This window comes from Aspergillus lentulus (assembly GCF_001445615.1).
Source record: "Aspergillus lentulus DNA, contig: Alt16, strain: IFM 54703, whole genome shotgun sequence".
NCBI lineage: Eukaryota > Fungi > Ascomycota > Eurotiomycetes > Eurotiales > Aspergillaceae > Aspergillus > Aspergillus lentulus.
In genome coordinates, this window is record NW_028322113.1 from 2,684,747 (window position 1) to 2,701,988 (window position 17,242).

Genomic DNA, 17,242 nt, shown 5'->3' on the forward strand with positions numbered 1-17,242 from the left:
AAAAGTCAGCTTGCCGCCCTTAGGAGCTTAATGCACCAGGAATATGCCAGAGACCAAATAGTAGTCTGGCGCTGATTTAAATGAGATTAAACCCCTGTGAACCACCCAAGTCCATCAAACATGATACTTCTGAAACCCCTGGCATTCGCCAGACTCCTTTTTGGACGCATCAAGCTCCAAGATCGATGGTGGTATTGCCAATGACAGGAACATCATCAATATTCGGAATGCCTCATCCACATGTTAGGAGAAACAAACATTAACTCTCCAGGAATACGGTCATGTGGGAGAGATAATTGCATGTCTCAGTCCTGCGGCCTTTCTCGTTCTTCCACAGGAATTCGCACAAGGGTTGCCGGCAGACGGCGCTCAACCATTAAGTTATGGTCAGTCTCAACGTTTGAGGTTTGATCTTTTGTGCTTATGGAAACTGCAGCTTTTGCTATGTTGGCATGCAACATCAGTGATTTTTACTGGAACAAGTTCATAGGAAAACAACAATGAGCGCCGCAAGACACCAAAACATGCTGGACTTACTTGAAGCCATACTGATAGCCCGTATAACGTTGTCCCAATTTGCAAGTACGCAGGCCACAGCTGAAAGTCAGAAATTTGGTCAAGTCAGTGATTGTATGCAATCTCATCCGACTTTTTCTCTTTCGTTCAGTGATCGTGCAAAAATTTGCAACGTCATATTGTGCAAGAACCGTGAGGAATGCAAAAAGAGGAACAATGAGGCAGCGAACCTTCTGTACCATCTTTTAATGTACCTATCTTCGTCTCTAAGACTTGCATTTGCATCGCCATGACGCCACTTAGATCACGCAGCCGCATCAAATTCTCGAGCTCGGCTTTCTTGGAGACAATGCGAGACGATAGAGCTAAAGACTGCTGGTGTGAGATGGCATTATGATTGCTCTGTTGACGAATTGACGATGATGTTGATGTGCTGGCCAAAACTGCGGAAGTAGGATGCGACGATGAATACGCCATGACACCTGTGAGATCTGTGCAGTTTGTGGTTTGTACAAGCCACGTGTGTCAATTGCCCAAAGAGGAAGAAAAGAGAGAAAGAAAAGAAGAAGAGATACTGACTAAACGCTCTGATTATTAGAATCAGTTGATGAACTAAGAGAGCAAGCAACAACGCCCATACGAATGTGTAAGATAAGCCTAGGTAGTTTTGCTTGTGCCTTCCCTAGTCCCCACTTTACTAGGCTCAATTTGGACAAACATCAACAACGGGACTTCGCCCACACTACCACCAACCATGAACCACAATCTTGTTTACATTTCGCATCCGCTCCGTGGTAGAGCGTAGACTACATACTATGCCCATTGCGCCCCCGGGCCTGACAGAGTTATAAACAAATCCAGATTTAATTATCTGGCTTTATCTACATCCTTTCGGCTATTCTTCTCATCTCCACAGGATTAAGTCTCCAAAACAGGAGACATTCCACTTGGCATGAACTTTCAGAAACATGGCTCGATTGAATGAATCTACGGCTCCGACAGAGCCCATTGATATCTGTAAGCTGCTCTCACTGTCCTATCCCTATTATCCAGTTTCCTCTCGCCACTGCCCCGTCCTTGTCCCTCCCTGATTCCTTGTGTACATCACGGTAGGTCTCTTGGGTTCCTTATTGATTACTTGTGTGTCAAATTTAGTGAAGCGACGATTTGTGCGGCAGAACCGCGAGATTGCCCGTGTCAATTCAATACAATCCCTTCGCATTCGCACCCTTGAATCTGATGTTTCCAATTTGCTCGCGGAGAATGTTTCCCTACGGGAGCAGGTCATAATGCTAAGTCAAGAGTTGGAGAGGTTTGAATCGGTCAAATCGCTCCATGACGGTGTCTATGATATCAAAACGAGATTAGACGACAAGTTAGCAGAGTTAGGCAATATCGTGAACGAGTTGGGCACCTTACCACGCAGGTTGGGCAAGTCCTGTGATGAAAGATTGGGCGCCGGAGGTCTCGGGCAACTCAAACTATCAAGCTCCGAATCCACATACAGAAAACCTGACCCTGAGAGCAACTTGATTTGTAAGGAACAGGGAGGTCTGCCGGTAATTCTCGAAGACAAATGCTACCCGCGAGAAACCCTTGAGTAAGTACTGCTCGAAAATCTTATTACATATAGTTGTCTTGTGCTTAGCAACATCAGGTCGCAGGAGATACGACACCTGATCGATTCTGGTCGTGAGATCTGTACGGCTCCAGACCCGGCGGAGGCACCATCGCCACTATCGACAATCAAGCGTCGAGAGTCTACCCCACAAGCTTCTGAGAAAGAGCTTGAAAATATCGAAATACTTGGCGTTGATGAGAGGTTGGACGACAAAACGTTACTTTCGACTTTAATGACGAGGAAGAGACAAAAGCCAGACCCTTCCGCCTCGAAGGATATCTCACCAACACCAGGCCGGTCCTCAATCACTGAGCTGGATGAGACAATATCTCCAAGGAGGGCTGGGCAAAAGAGGAAATTTGGTGCAGATCGTGAAGACGAATACCTCTTGACCAGTATAGGCGATGATGATTTCCAATACAGTCGGCCGCGCCATTCTTCGCTCGGGAGAGAGGAAGGACGTGTGTCTACCCGTAGGAGGAATCCACTACTGCGAGAGGACGCGCAGCCGAAGCGGGATTCTGGTACTCACAAAGCAACTCAACGCAAAGCTCTAGAACCAAGTATGGAAACTCCCTTATGGTTGAAAAGCAGCATGAACGGCTCGTTAACTCTATGAATCACAGAGAATGGCAATCTTAGTATCACCCCCCCAGACGATCACACCCCTACTACAGCCCATGATGGCATGCGCGAGAAATCGCAAAGACAGCAAGGGCCTCTCAATCCAGTAGAGCCCGGAGAAGAATCAATATGCCAGCAACAGGGTACCTTTGTTGGGAATTTCTCCAGCCAATGTTCAAATGAGAATGAGCGAAAAGAAACCAATGCTCACGATATAGTCGTGCTTCCAAACAAGGAGGCACAGAAATCAGAATCATTGTCCCCTGCAAAAACTGTATCTATATTTCAAGTTGGCTCTGGAACGACTTCATTATTAAACGCCCCTCCGTCACGTCCGTCAAGACGTCAAAGATCTGTCGTGAGCTATGCGGAACCGAACCTGAGAGACAAAATGCGGCGACCCACAAACGAATTTGTTCCCGCTGTTGGGGGGGAGAGGCTGGGCAAGAAATCGAACACAGCTGCGCTTCCAGTGTCTACAGATGAGGGAGACGTGGGGTTACAGACCGATATCAGCCGAGCAAAGAAACCGGAGAGCTCGCCAGGGACGACGCGGGACCACATATCAATATTGGAGAAGGCTTCGGGTCACACAACACGTTCTCCCGTAAACATGGTTTCTCTCAGAAAAAAGAAGAACATCCCGCCGAAGATTGCGACCGCTGACGAAGAGGATCATGATACTCTACAAAACGAGCTGTCATCGGGCGCTAGTGAGAGACTCAACTACTCTGTTGAAAACGTCAAGCCCAGAGGGTGCGAGGACCAGAATACGCTCCGCATTTCAAATGCCGGGAGAAATAATGAGCTGCACTCAGAATCTACCGATGATACTGACTCCTCGCAAAGTCATGTTGTTGCAGAAGAATCAGTGCCAACTTCTGGTAGACGCAAACAGCCCCGACGCCACTCTTCACACTTTAAAACATCCACCCAGCATACCCAAGGCGAATTAAGGATGGACCTGCATTCGACTCGGAAGTTGTCGACATGGGGTGCTCCTTCTGAGGTGCCGAGGCCAACGATGCCGGCCGAGAACGCTGACACCGATAGCGCACTACTGGATGAAGAAACGAGATCAAATTCAAACGCAATGGTGGGAGGACGGTTGAAACGTGGGCATCGGGCGGTCGCACGAAGAAAAAGTATGATGCTATGAATCAGCTATTTCATGGGCCGGCACGAATCTTGCCAATATAACGTCCGAAGAACACTGATTTTGCGGCGATTGATTCTAGCTCATTCTAGATTCCACCGACAGGACCTATGGCAGACACCACAAGAATTTCATGTTCATAGTTCGTAATCTTGCTCCATTTCTTTCTGTCTTCGTTTTCTTTCCACTGACGGTGAGAATTTGAAACGGAGTCAATCCAGACAAAGGTCTGCACTTTGTAGCCCACTTGCCTGTCCTCCCGGAGTGACTTTTTCGGGTCGATGGTGTCAACTGTTATTGCATAACACAACGTCCAGCGCGACGACAATAACTTATATGTCGCGGTATTTGCAGACGAGGAGTGAAGTTGATGCATGGGCTACAGCCCCGTGATTCTGGGTTGGCCCTTTACTTTTGGCATTTTTTCGTATGCATTCGGACTTGGCTTCCTCTTCCCATTTCTCCTCGCATGGCGTTTGTTGCAGGAGGAAGTGCGTCCTCGATTCAATGACGGGTTTGACGAAGATTGACTCGCATCTTGTGCATTTTGTTTGTGGTTCTGCGCGCGGCCTATCGAATCGCGGCAATCTACATCGTTGTCACTTTCCGACTCGGAGGAACTCGATGTCGAATCATCAGACTCCGAACTGCTTTCCCCTACAGGCCGAGGTTTGTGGTAGATGCAACATACTGTATGGGTTAAAGCCGGCCCGACATCATCGTAATTAGCGTCCAATCTGAATCGCATGGAAGACGATGCAAGTGATGGCGAAAACAGACTTGGAAATAAACAGGAAAGAGTAGAAGGAGAGACAGGGAAAGTAAGCAGATGGTGCTGACGGCTTCTATATACCAAATTCGCTTACCTTTTGAGCTCTTTTTACCCATTCCCTCGTTGTCTACGACATCTTCAGTCCATCTTATATGTCGTCCTGGTGTTGGGTCCTCAATCTGGTCTGTGGCGATACTGTCATTCTCGGCTCTCAATCTCAGTGTGCCTGAAATACGGACACAAGAATGGTTTTCTTGTCGGACGGCTGGGGATAGCAACTGAATATGAGAGCTGGATGCTGTATTTGAGGGTACCTGTCTAGTGCGTGACATTATTCATATATATCGGTCAAACCTCTTATTTGAGTAGTGGGGTTGAAGTGAGGGGTGTGCAATGATAATTATACCTCTCTACTCTGTCCTGTGGGGCTAATCCCTCACCGCTTTTATCCTAATGCAACTGATTTACTAAGGTAGCTGTGACTAAGGCTCTCTGTCACGGCTACTATATTCTACAGATGTTTTCCCTTCCTGTATTCATATTAATATGTAGCTACCTCTCTACATGATTGATTTGATTCAGAGTACATCACAGTTGCACTCGGATCTACTGCAGTGCTTGTGTCGTATGAAGCACAATGATCGCCAATCTAACAGAAGAGTAAGCTCAGGATACGAAAAGTTCCACTTTATGCTCAGGTTACCAGAAGCATTCCAATCGGCCGGCCCCTTCCCCAACTATCCTCATCGGTTTAGGTAGTGTAGGTTGAACAAGGAGATACACCTGGCCTAGTCAAATCAGTAGAAGCACTACGCCCTCAACTGGCGACTTGTTCTCACTAAAGCACAGTCCATAGATGAGCGTCGGGGAAGAAGAGCGAAATTACAAAAAGACACGTCAGTGTGCGGAGAGACCCAAAACCACGTCCATATCGGATTCAAGTAAAGGGTAGTCAAGATAGCAAAGGGAGCAGGCCCTGTCTGTCACGTAGCACGCCGAAACATGCAGTAGAACGAGCAGTATTCATAGCTTCAAAGCCCGTAAAGGGACCAACCGTTGAGACCGTCTTCTGGAGGCACCAACTCCTCTAAGTCTTTTGTAGCTCTATCTAATGAGCTCACTGGTAATTCAGTGCGGAGTTCCAAGTCGAGTCAGAGCTCATCCTCCTGATCCATTTCAGACGGCTTCAAAAGTCCTCCAACTCTCATTGCCCGGTCTCGTTCTGCTGCCTGCGCATCCCGCAAAGCCTGCTCTCTTTCCTCTGCATAAAGTTCTGCATTATCCCCTGCGAACTCTTTCAAAGAGATCAAGAAATCCCGCAAATGAGTCTTGAACTTGTTGAAGTCATCATTGAAGGTAAACAAGCCAACTACAAACTGCTTGATTTGTATCCTGAGACAGAATCAGCACCCTTTCAATCGACACCGGGCTAGCAGCCAACTTACTCCTGAAGATTCTTGAAAGCATTTTGCAAGAGGTTGGCAACGTATCCTTGCAAGAAGTCTTTGTTGGATGTCCCGAGCGGCGCTTGTTCGGGGGAATAGATGGGTTCTTGCACCTTCCCAGATTCGATGAAGTAGAACATACGGGACAGTAGCATTGCTTGAGATTTGAACCCTGCCAGAAGGTGAGTGTGAGCTACTCTAGTACCATGGATGTATACGAACCTGCTTTGTGATCGCTGTCGGTAAGGACAAAGAAGACGTCTTGAAGAATTGGAATGAAAAATTGGCGAAAGAAAATACTCGACGTTTGCGTATCAGTCTCGGCCATATTGTTCATCAGTTCGAGGCACATTGTAAGGCCGGTATTTTCCACTTCGCGATTGTCATGTTTACTGGCCCACATGCAAGAGTCGATCACAAACTTGAATTGCGTAGCATCAAGTTTGAGTAGCGCCGGGAAACAGTATAGATTGATCGCTTGGAGCAATTTGAAGAACTGCACACGGTGCTCTGGATACTCGTGGAAGTCTTTGTTGATCATCTCGAGGGTGCATTCGAACACACTCTCCATGATTAAAGGAACCTTGTCTTCCATAAGGCTCTGGTGAGGTAAGTCAGATCAGATAACAGTCTCAAAAGCGATGCTTGCCCTGGAATGTTACATACATGTAATTTATGAACGATTGTGGTCATGACGTTCAGCACCTCAGCTTCCCGCGCGTCGGGAACATTTCGGTTATAGTCCACCAGAACAGCCTCCAGAAGAGGTGGAACCATGTTAGCGTTGACCATCTCCAGATCATCAGCTTTCTGCACATAGGTATCGATCAGCTTAAGAATCTCCTTTTTGATGGTCCGAAGCCCTCGGACTTTCGGAGTCTTGGTGGCGATGTTGCCTGTTCGACGTTAGACAATGAAGACGCAAAAAATACAGCAAGAGTCACAAGCGTATTTACCATCGTGCGCAACAGCATCGTTAATGAGTTGACTGGAAGCCCGATACATGTTCAGCATATCATGGTAGATGCGCCCAATCTGTGAATAAAAGTAAGTGCCAATCGAGGAACATGCTGCAACATTCGTCTTCATAATGTTGCCGATGATCTTTATCGTTTCTCCATCCTGGAGTATGGACGGGTCTTGATTCGCCTGGGCTATAATAGCATCCCACGCCGAGTTGGGAAGGGACATCAAGTTCTCAATCAAACGATCCTGGAGGCTTTTCTGGCCTTGGGCAGAAATCATATAGCCGCACGCTTCGTAGAAAGTGTGAACTTGTTGGGGTGAAAGGTCACAGGTAATCTTCCTCATGTTTCGAACAATTTCCTCGATAAATGGCTCGTTCTCCCCAGGCTGAAGGGCGACAAAATGGCGTCTGCACTTGTTTGCGATCTTGATAAATGTATCGCACGCCATGTCTTGGACACCTGGTGTGTGTCAGAAAGAGAGCCACTGGAAATCAGCATGCGTAACTGACCTTCATGTGTTTCGTGCATAAATTCAAACAATTTGTTGACAACCGTCTTCAGGAATTTCCAATGGGCCTTCAAGAAACGCGGATACTGCCCTACAATATACATAATGTTACTGGCGACGACCGCTTTGTTGTCTTTTCCTCGCTTCATTTCCGTGAGACCCAGAAGGTCCTTGATCACAGTGACAAGGAAGCGCTTCTCAGTCTCCTCATTCATGGCCCCCGAGATTGACCCAATTGCCCAACATAGAGTATTGCAATTAGCCCATGACCACTCAGACCCGTCCACCTGTTTAGCCAACTTCTCGATCATGATATTTTCGGTGTCAACGACGTCAAGGTGTGTCAGATAGACCAAACACTCCCGTATTGTCTTATAGAGTTGAATCGTGTCGCTTTCTTTGACGAATTCGCGAACAATTTCGCCCTCGTCGTTTTCAACAATCAAGACTTCTTCTGGTCTAACCATTTTCTCGATCATCACAGTGCGAAGGTTTGACAGGACTTCCTCGTACTTATGCTTGCGAAGGGGATAATTTGCAAGGGTGCTAGGGTGCGGTGCCCCTCCGTTTGACAACCCACTAACACCCATGCTAACCAAGGGATTGATATCTGTGATTGGAAGTTGTTGCATCTCCTCGTACAGCTCCTGCACTAGTCTCGTCCAGTACTCCAGACAAATTTTGAAGACCTCTCTGTCGTCGATTTGACTGATACGGATAAGGTAAAAATGGGCATGTGTGAGATAGTCCCGATTCGGTAATTTCTCAATGAGCTGAGCACAGTGTCAGTATTCTTGTCAACGTCCACTCTCAAAACTATTTTGCAACACTTACATTTAGATGAGCGCTGAAAAAGCTGGAGAGGAACAGTGCTAAGTTGAGGACGAACTCCTGATCCCTCGAATTGCTTTTGGCATATGTCTGCTTCAAATCCATGGAGAGTGGAATGGTCTTCGAGACTATGGTCAATGTCTCAGTGAACATTTGAACTAATCTTTCATCGTAATTGTAAGGGTTGCCAATTTGAAGTCCCCCAATCTCGGTGAGACACTTCAATGTCACGTTCCGGAAATCGGGAACGTCCAGGAAACGAGTTAAGAGTGTGTTGATGATGGGGGTCTCAAATATGTATCCCAGGGGTATCCAATTCAGGAATCGAAGGAGAGTCTCTAATGTGGCTTTGATCAGACTCGGCTGGTTTGCTGTATTCAAAACTTCAGAGCACAGCTGGAAGATGGATGAGAATTCCTGTGTCATGGAAGTCTTGAGATTTCTGGCCTTGATAGAAGTCATCTGATCCTGGGAGAAGTCAAATACTTCCTCTGACAACAAGCGAAGGATGGCCATGTTGTTTTCGCAGATAGAGAGACTCGTATGACAAGACGAGATTATTTCATTGATGAAAGTCGGCCAATTGTGAGGCCACTCTTGCTTCAGGATAGAAACGAGGACCAGGTTGAGCTTATTCAAAAACGCGCGTTCACTCCTGAGCTTTTCTTCTGACTTGGAGTTTTCGATAATGAAGTTGACGATGAAATTTCGTATGCCTGAGTGGTCTTAGTTCATGAGCTGACAAAAGAACACGCGACTCCTGGTGCTTACCGAGACATTGCTCTCTTGGTAGAACTTTCCATCTGGTCATAATCACATCGTCAAGAACCTGCAGCGCGAGGTCTAGCATGGTCAGCATGCCATGTATCGAGTGAAGCACATAGGAGAAGAACATGCGAGATGTTTCCTTACACTTTGTTTGCAAATACGATGATTCTTGGAGTATATTACCCACGATCAACCAAGCGTCCGGGTTTTGTTTGAACTGGTTGTCGAAGCGAGTCAGTTACCCTACACTGAGTCTTGGGGTTTAGGAATACTCACTTCTGTTAGAGTCTGCTGGGCTTGCTTTTGCTGAACGGAAAGTCGCATTGTGAAGTTAGCAATCCAAGCTCTAGAAGCAAAATCGTACATATTGGCCGGAATCATTATGGCGCCTCACCAAATCCCCTTTGCCCTCGTAGAAGGCCCGGACAGTGTTGTCCAATTCTTGTATGGAAACAGACATCCTGTCTCAAGGACTGACAACCCTGTCCGTTCTACAGCTTCACCTCTGATACACGTGCTAGACGCGTACTATGCACCCGAGAAGCCTTGCTGGACACTGATGGGCGCTGGTTATTACAGGTTTTCGGGAGGTTGATCAGGCGAACAAAAGGTTTGGCGGGGTTGAGGCTCTTTTGGAGGGGTTGGCTAAAGGTTAGGGAATCCAAAGAAAGCTCTTGGTTGCAAAGAACGAGTTGACAGGGATCCCAGAAACAGACAAGTTCAGCGGGGCTTGATGCTTGATGTAGTTGTAGGTATAGATGAAAGCATATGAATGTCAATTATTGGCGGTGAAGAGAGACTACTCCTGTTGCGAATGTCAGGTTGGTGTGATGCATCAACTACCGTATCAAAATTGCTTACTAATTAGTTTGTTAGTCGGTTTACCTGGTACACCTGGCGTGCAGTATATACTCAAGGATCACACATGACCGACAACAGTACCTCTTAGCTCCCCAGCTTTTCTTCTACTTCCTGGTGGCTTGGCAGTAGAAGTCTCAATAACAGATTAGCTACATTGGCAGTCATATATGGATCGAATATATATAATGAAAACACGTAACAGTTATGTTTGAAGATTATATCCTCGATATTTGATTCTCTTGCATACCTATTGGGCGTAATATTGGTTTTACAACGATACCTGGACCTCTTGTCACATAACAATATCCGAACATATCAAAATTGTCATAGGATGGCAATAACTGCCATTCCCGAGACTAATTTCTCGCCCCTATGCTGCTGTTGCAATACTTGAGTTACTGTTTAGATGACCAGGTACTTTCTATAGTGGAATTGCCGCCCAGGGGCTGGGTTTCGCCCATTTGATGCAACCAAAGAGACAACTAGAATCCTTGGTTTCTAACGATGGCCAATCTTTCTTAGGAAAGGTTGCCGCCAGACATACAGCGAGCCCAATCAGTAGTATCGTGAGACTTCACGAGCTCATGCAGATTGCCTATGGGTATCTTATGGACGGAGCGAAGTCAATAGCAGTTAAGATTATGGCAATTAGACCTCATATGCATAAACACATAGATATGATGCTACTTGGGAGTAAATCCTAATGCAGCCCAAGAATAAAGACTAAGTATAAAGACTATGCAGACTCTCTAGTTATGTAAGCATGCACGGGCAGGTTGCTTGGATTAGAGGTGGCCTACTATCTTCGGGTAGATAATATCTGCTCTTATCCTATGATAATTACTAAGCTGTACGGAGTAGGACCGCTTATATGTGTACCTTATTATTTCGCCCCTTGATTAAATATAACTCTCTGTACATAAGTGGTTGGATAAGTTAGTATATATGCAGCACAGGTACTCTTGTAGTGTACGAGTGTATAGTACGTAAATAAGCATTACATGACGCCCATTAAGCAGGAAAGTATAACCAAGGGGGCGTCTATGATGACCACTGTGCTATGAAACTCAATTTCTCCTACACATTATAGACTGGTCAGTGGTTACCTTCAGAGACTTGGCATTTCTAGATATGTACACAGTATGGTACTGATATTTGCTTTGACTTCAATTGGCAGTCAAAAGTAGCCCAGTTTGGGAGGATACAAGCTGTCTGTAGAGGTTTTGTCACAGAGTCATGAATGCAAATTAAATATGGAGAGTTAGATAAATTATTGCCTATATACAGTGATCTATCAATCCACTCCATAATTGAAAAGAGATGTATGGAGTACTCGGGTGTCTGACCAACATCTGATACCTAAAGGTATCCTAGCTCAACACCCATTCTGAAATTGTACTGCGTAGTCCAGTTCTAGTTTCTTTGCCCCCTACTCTGTGCTCCATACTACCATTCATGCTAATAATATTATGATAGTCTATTATAGTACTCTTTGTGTCATCTAATCCTTAGATACATACACCTTCCATTTCTCCTTCCCTATGCCTTTCATGAGTATCTTCAAGCTTCCCTATTCCACGGTCACTGAATTTTCAAGGTCATCTCTTCATTGTGATGATTAGTGCCTAGGCATATTTGTCCCTTATATATATAGACTACTGGTCTTGTCAGATCACTCAACTATAGTCGTCCGATCCCAATGATTTATGATTGATCTGCGCCATCTTCTGTCTAAGGTGGTTGGTATTGGTCTCCAGGCTGCTCTATACTATTATTTATCCTATTCGACCCCTCATTGCGCATCATTCTGCCCTCGCTACTGGGATTCTAGCTCTCAACCCAGAGCATACTCGTTTCCTCACCCATACGAATATTGGTCCTTTGATTTTCATGCGGGCGGTTGTCCTGTCCTCTTCCGAATGCCTGACCAATAACGCTTTCTTTCCATATATATTGGCCATCATTCATTGCGCGCTGTCGTTGAAACCAAGCAATTTCAACCTTCTTCCTCTATTCCCTCCCACCACCCAACAACTCATCCAATCTCCTGGCTTATACATTGTTTGACCTGTTATGATTATCCAACTAGGGTCTCCAATACGGCAAGTGATTTGTTAGTGCAGCGACAACGCCCACAACATCTAATTGAATCGATTTGGCTCCGAACGACTATTGCAGTGAACGTCAGCTGTTTGTCTCCCCACCCTTTTTGTGATATTGGGCTGCTATACTCACTGGTCGATGCGAAATAGATACAAGACAACAAGAACGGTCCTCCAGGTCAAGATTTGATCTGTCAAAATATCATAGTTCCGTCAGGCAGACTGAAAGGATCCGCGGAGCGAGAGTGCGCGTCATCTTGATACTACAGCTTCGCCTGTATTTTGAGAATGAGCACGATGGCATCCACATCAGTGACCAATGGTCACGAACCCGAGAAGAGGTCCAAGTTGGAGAACCAAACTCCTCCTCGGTTTACTGCGGTAAATGGAAGGGAAATCACAGCGCCAATGTCCGTTGGTCCTACTGCGGCCGACTCATCTAGCAACGAAGATATACCGAATAATCAAGGCAGGGTTGAACTTGACACTCCATCTCGAATGGAAGAACGCGCTAGAGACAATAGAAAAGCCGAAATTGACCCGGACGAACGATCGACGCAGCGTTCCACGTCCCATAGTGGCTCATTGTCAGGAGGACAAAGTGCAAACAAGAGGAAGAGATCAGAAATTGATGAGCGTCAAGAACTTATCTCATCATCTTCTAAAGGCTCTCGAAGTCCAGCCATACGGTCAGATGCCGGTGTGGAGTCTCACACCCAACAGCTTGCTGTGAACATTGCTTTGTCACCTCCTGGCCCTCATGATCTCAAGCATCCATCACCATCAATCGCCCAATCAGACAGAAATGAAGATTCACGATCCGCCTCCGCAAATGCTTCATTGAATGACTATGATTCACATCTGGTACAACAGGCACAGCGCGCACAACAGATTGACCCCTCAGATGCTCAGTTGGCAGAGGTACTCCAGCGCGAGTCCCAGGATCATGATGGACAGGGCTTAGAGCAGAAGAGCTGGAGTGCGACGAACCGCTCGACAGAGGGATCTGCGCAAACCAAAGAGCCATTACATACTTTTTCCCAAGAACAGCCACAAGCGGCTATACAAGTCGCCCCCAAGCGAAAGCGCGTCTTCAGCAACCGAACTAAAACTGGCTGCATGACTTGTCGCAGAAGGAAAAAAAAATGCGACGAGCAGCATCCTGCGTGTAAGTTATTCTTTGCGACTCTTCTCATGGAATATGGAGTTTTTTTCGTTCTTTTTGCCATGGTCGCTCAACATTTTTCACAGGTAACAATTGTCTCAGAGGTGGTTTTCTCTGTGAAGGTTATTCGTCCCGAAGCACATGGCAGAAACCCTCAAGCGCGAAAACTCCAGTTCCGTTGCAGTCAAAAGAGGGCTACCCGGATTTAGGGGCGCAGTATGTGCATGACTTGAGCCAACAGCATGAGCGACAGCAAACTCTGGCGGAACAACTCGAGGCGGGAAAAATGAGAGCAATCGTCACCGATGAGAACGATCGTGTCGCTGGGCAGTTCAATGCAAGCCCGACAGGAGCCAATTCGGCTCGTGGGCCCTGGTCTAAACGGAGTTGGCCTAATGCTGGCCATGCTACGTTTATACCTGAGCATGTGACCAAGTCTGACTATAGAGAGGTCCCATCAATACATGAACTATCGCGCGAGGGACACGCGAAAAGCGACTATCAGATTGTTCCGTCGATTAGAGACATATCACACGGATCACATCAAAAACCGGGGATGTCCATCTTTCAAGGTGGCATTGATCAGCGGCCGGCACATACTGGCACCGCGGACACCAACAGCCCGCAGGCACAGGCTCGGATGGCTCTTAGTATTGAGCATCAGCTGTCCAATCGCACTGTGAGTGAAGAATCGGAGAAGGACAAGATGATTCGCGGCGAGCTCTATCGCCCTTTCGATATACATCTTGTGGAGGAGCGCGAGCGATGCAAAGCCGCCATCTGGCGGTTCAACAATGCTTGTAATCCTGTTTCGGGCTTGAGTGCGAAGGAACAGAATCGCCTGCTGAAGGAGGTTCTGATACCTCCTGGTTCGGTTGTTGGTTCTCCATCGAGCGTGGGACCACTGAGACCCGCCGGATCTATTGGGCAAGGCGCTGTTGTTGAGTCACCTTTTCAATGCCACTATGGGTTCAACATTCACATTGGTGAGGACGTTATGATATCAGAGAACTGTCTCTTCGTGGATGACTGCCCTATCACTATCGGTGCTCATACATGGATAGGTCCTCGAGTCACTATTCTCAGTTCAATGGCCCATGCAAACATGCAAGAACGGAAGGGCTCTCAAAGCCGCTACCAAGGCCGCCCCGTCACAATTGAGGAGGACTGTTACGTTGGCGCTGGTTGCACAATATATCCCGGTGTCCGTCTCCGGCGTGGTGCTTATGTGGCCCCGGGCGAAGTAGTCAAAAGTGACATTGTAGCCTATGGTTTTCAGGGTCTAAAACCGAGCTACATGTGATGGTTCAAACATCCAGGATATGTCGTCATGGTTATGAGTGTCAAACAATACATCTACGTTTCTCGAGCCATGGCCGGGTCTTCAAATGTCTGGTTGTTATGCACATATGTAGCGTCTGCAACATCAACGCGGGTTCTCACATTGCTAGTGTGTTAGCTCCCCACCAATATCTGCACGGGACTCTTCTCTTGTATGTCCCGCGTCTCTCTTCGTGCCTTATCCACCTTCAGCTAGTCGGCAACGGAGCCATGCATTACAATACTACAAGTTGGCGGTTGGTTGGGGGAGGACCAAGGTTGGTGCCCTTTAAGATGCCGAAGGATACTCTACTAATCTGTCTACCAAGAGCGAAGCGACCTCTCCGTCAAGTGATGGAATGGCATGAATATATGTGTTTCAATACAACTCATCCTCATGTCTCAGTTCTTTCCCTGCCAGGATGACGTTGGAGAAAGAGGAGCAAAGAGGGAAGGCACGAAGTACTTATGCTACATTCGAACGGCCCTCTACAGTCTGGTTTATATTAATCATGATCCTGAAAATTTCTCTCTCCATTGACTCGATGTGATTCTGAGCATCCACAAACATGACAATGACTGACAGGAGACGCGAGGACAAAGATAATGAGTAATTGGCTAAAGCCAGTCCAAGAACTCTGGTACAAAATAGCTCACGATAATTCCAGCTCCGGCTCTGAGAATCCCTTCCGTACTTTCAAACGCCATCGATTTCAAATCAAACACCCCGGCCTTGGCAGCGGCATGGATCATAGCATACTCACCACTGACCTGGTACGCTGCAATTGGCATGTCCTTTGCAAGCTCCTTTGCATCCCTGATGATATCCAGATAACTACTTGCAGGCTTCACCATTATGATGTCTGCGCCTTCACCCACATCTCGTTGAATTGCTCGCCGGGCGAGTCCACGGCCTCCCGGTGGCAGCTGATAACATCTGCGGTCACCGAAAGATGGGCAAGAACCGGCTGCGTCACGGAATGGTCCATAGAGACAACCACTGAACTTTGCGCTGTAAGACATCAAGAGAACACGATGGGCTAAGCCCGCTTCAATCAACTTTAGTTTGATAGCGCGAACTCTCCCATCATTCATATCGGATGGAGCGACGCAGTGCGCACCAGCAGTAGCGTAGGCAAGGGCGACATCTGAAATTCGATCAACAGACTGGGCGTTATCCAGCGTGCCATCCTCTCGTAGTATGCCGCAGTGACCATGAGATGTGTACTCGCAGAGACAAACGTCAGTCACAATATAGAGATTAGGAAAGCGTGACCTAAGAAGACGGATAGCCTGAATGACCGGGCCCGAAGGATCGTCCGCAGCAGTACCCAGGGCATCCTTTGCGGTCGGGTGTAGTGGAACCCCAAACAAAATAACTGACCGCAGTCCCTTTTGAACAAGTGGCCTGAGGAAAGGAACAAGGCGGTTCAGACCTCGGCGATGCTGGTTAGGTAGTGATGGTATTGGTGTCTCTTCATCAGGATTGTCAGTGATGAACAATGGATATATGAGCATTTCCTGTATTGAAATCAGAAAAGAGCCCAATCACAGGAAGCTTCAGATCTATATGGTAGTTTTCAAAGCGTGGATAATGTGACCGACGACTCTGACGCCACGAACCTTGGTCAATTGTCTTTCGGCTTGCCATGATCTGGTCAATGGATGGCTATATCCAGCATGCAGCTGGCTTGAAATGTCTCCAGAAATGCTGACACTTGTAGCAGCTGTGCTTGTGTATGACCGAGCGGTGGCCTGAGACCGTGCATGGGATATCTGAGAGCTGTGATCATCATAAGCATCCCTAAAGGCGAGATCCGACACAAGATTTGAAAAAGACATTGTGTAGATGAGGGAAAGTATGGGGAGTTAAGCAGTTTGTGATCAGTTTGTAATTGAAGAGTCTGTTATAAAGTAGTTTTGCTCTATTCCTCCCTGCTCCTTGGCACTTATAATATTCTGGCCAATGGTGTTGGTTATGCAAATACACTCTATGTATTATTAATTTTAAACTAGTATAATGAGTTGGCTGAAATAGCTGATATTTACTAAAGCAATATATATTTATATAATAAACTATCAGAATCAATAGTGATTATTTAGTATTATTTAGGGGTAATGATGGCTAATGTAATTCCCAGGTAAGCTGCCCACCCGGGCGAGCCGCACACCTCAGTTTAACAGTTTTCCATATATATGATTGATTGATTGATTGATTGATTGATTTATTCCTTGCTCCATTATGGCGCTGGGCTAGGCCATGCTAGAGGCTCCTAGTAAGCAGTGACTATCTACCTAATGATCATCTTTATAGACTAATGCTGTTGGCATATATATATATATATCTCAGGCACCTAGCTAGACTAGGCTGAACCCTTATAGATTCCCTTATAGATTCCTATATAGGCTATATAAGCTTAATCCATTTTGTAGATAGCTACTAACTTATTTAGATATTATGGATTCCTAAGCCTATAAGGATTTTAGAGGTACTATTGCTAAAATAATATTATTTTAGGGCCCAATAGACCCTACTTTAGTAGGCTAATACTATTAAGATAATGTTTATTATAATAGGAATAGAG

At 46.4% G+C, this 17,242-nt stretch overlaps 4 protein-coding genes across 4 annotated transcripts; 2 read left to right on the forward strand and 2 right to left on the reverse strand.

Moving 5' to 3' along the window:
* Nucleotides 1-1,484: 1,484 nt before the first annotated feature.
* Nucleotides 1,485-3,920, forward strand: ALT_8353 (shugoshin family protein; the record flags this gene model as incomplete). Its single annotated transcript, XM_033560674.2, has 4 exons — nucleotides 1,485-1,533; nucleotides 1,672-2,116; nucleotides 2,174-2,700; nucleotides 2,764-3,920. The coding sequence occupies 4 exons, from the start codon at nucleotides 1,485-1,487 to the stop codon at nucleotides 3,918-3,920; spliced, it is 2,178 nt and encodes a 725-aa protein (XP_033416565.1).
* Nucleotides 3,921-5,840: 1,920 nt separating this feature from the next.
* On the reverse strand, nucleotides 5,841-9,669 carry ALT_8354 (exportin CRM1; the record flags this gene model as incomplete). The annotated part of the gene is made up of 10 exons (XM_089600407.1): nucleotides 5,841-6,081; nucleotides 6,135-6,306; nucleotides 6,357-6,735; nucleotides 6,801-7,030; nucleotides 7,091-7,561; nucleotides 7,612-8,383; nucleotides 8,445-9,157; nucleotides 9,213-9,426; nucleotides 9,486-9,515; nucleotides 9,574-9,669. The coding sequence occupies 10 exons, from the start codon at nucleotides 9,667-9,669 to the stop codon at nucleotides 5,841-5,843; spliced, it is 3,318 nt and encodes a 1,105-aa protein (XP_089455300.1).
* A 2,791-nt stretch (nucleotides 9,670-12,460) lies between these two features.
* On the forward strand, nucleotides 12,461-14,640 carry ALT_8355 (uncharacterized protein; the record flags this gene model as incomplete). The annotated part of the gene is made up of 2 exons (XM_033560672.2): nucleotides 12,461-13,340; nucleotides 13,424-14,640. The coding sequence occupies 2 exons, from the start codon at nucleotides 12,461-12,463 to the stop codon at nucleotides 14,638-14,640; spliced, it is 2,097 nt and encodes a 698-aa protein (XP_033416563.2).
* A 635-nt stretch (nucleotides 14,641-15,275) lies between these two features.
* On the reverse strand, nucleotides 15,276-16,499 carry ALT_8356 (porphobilinogen synthase HEM2; the record flags this gene model as incomplete). Its single annotated transcript, XM_033560671.1, has 2 exons — nucleotides 15,276-16,178; nucleotides 16,281-16,499. 2 exons carry the CDS (start codon nucleotides 16,497-16,499, stop codon nucleotides 15,276-15,278), a joined length of 1,122 nt encoding a protein of 373 aa, XP_033416562.1.
* Nucleotides 16,500-17,242: the final 743 nt, after the last annotated feature.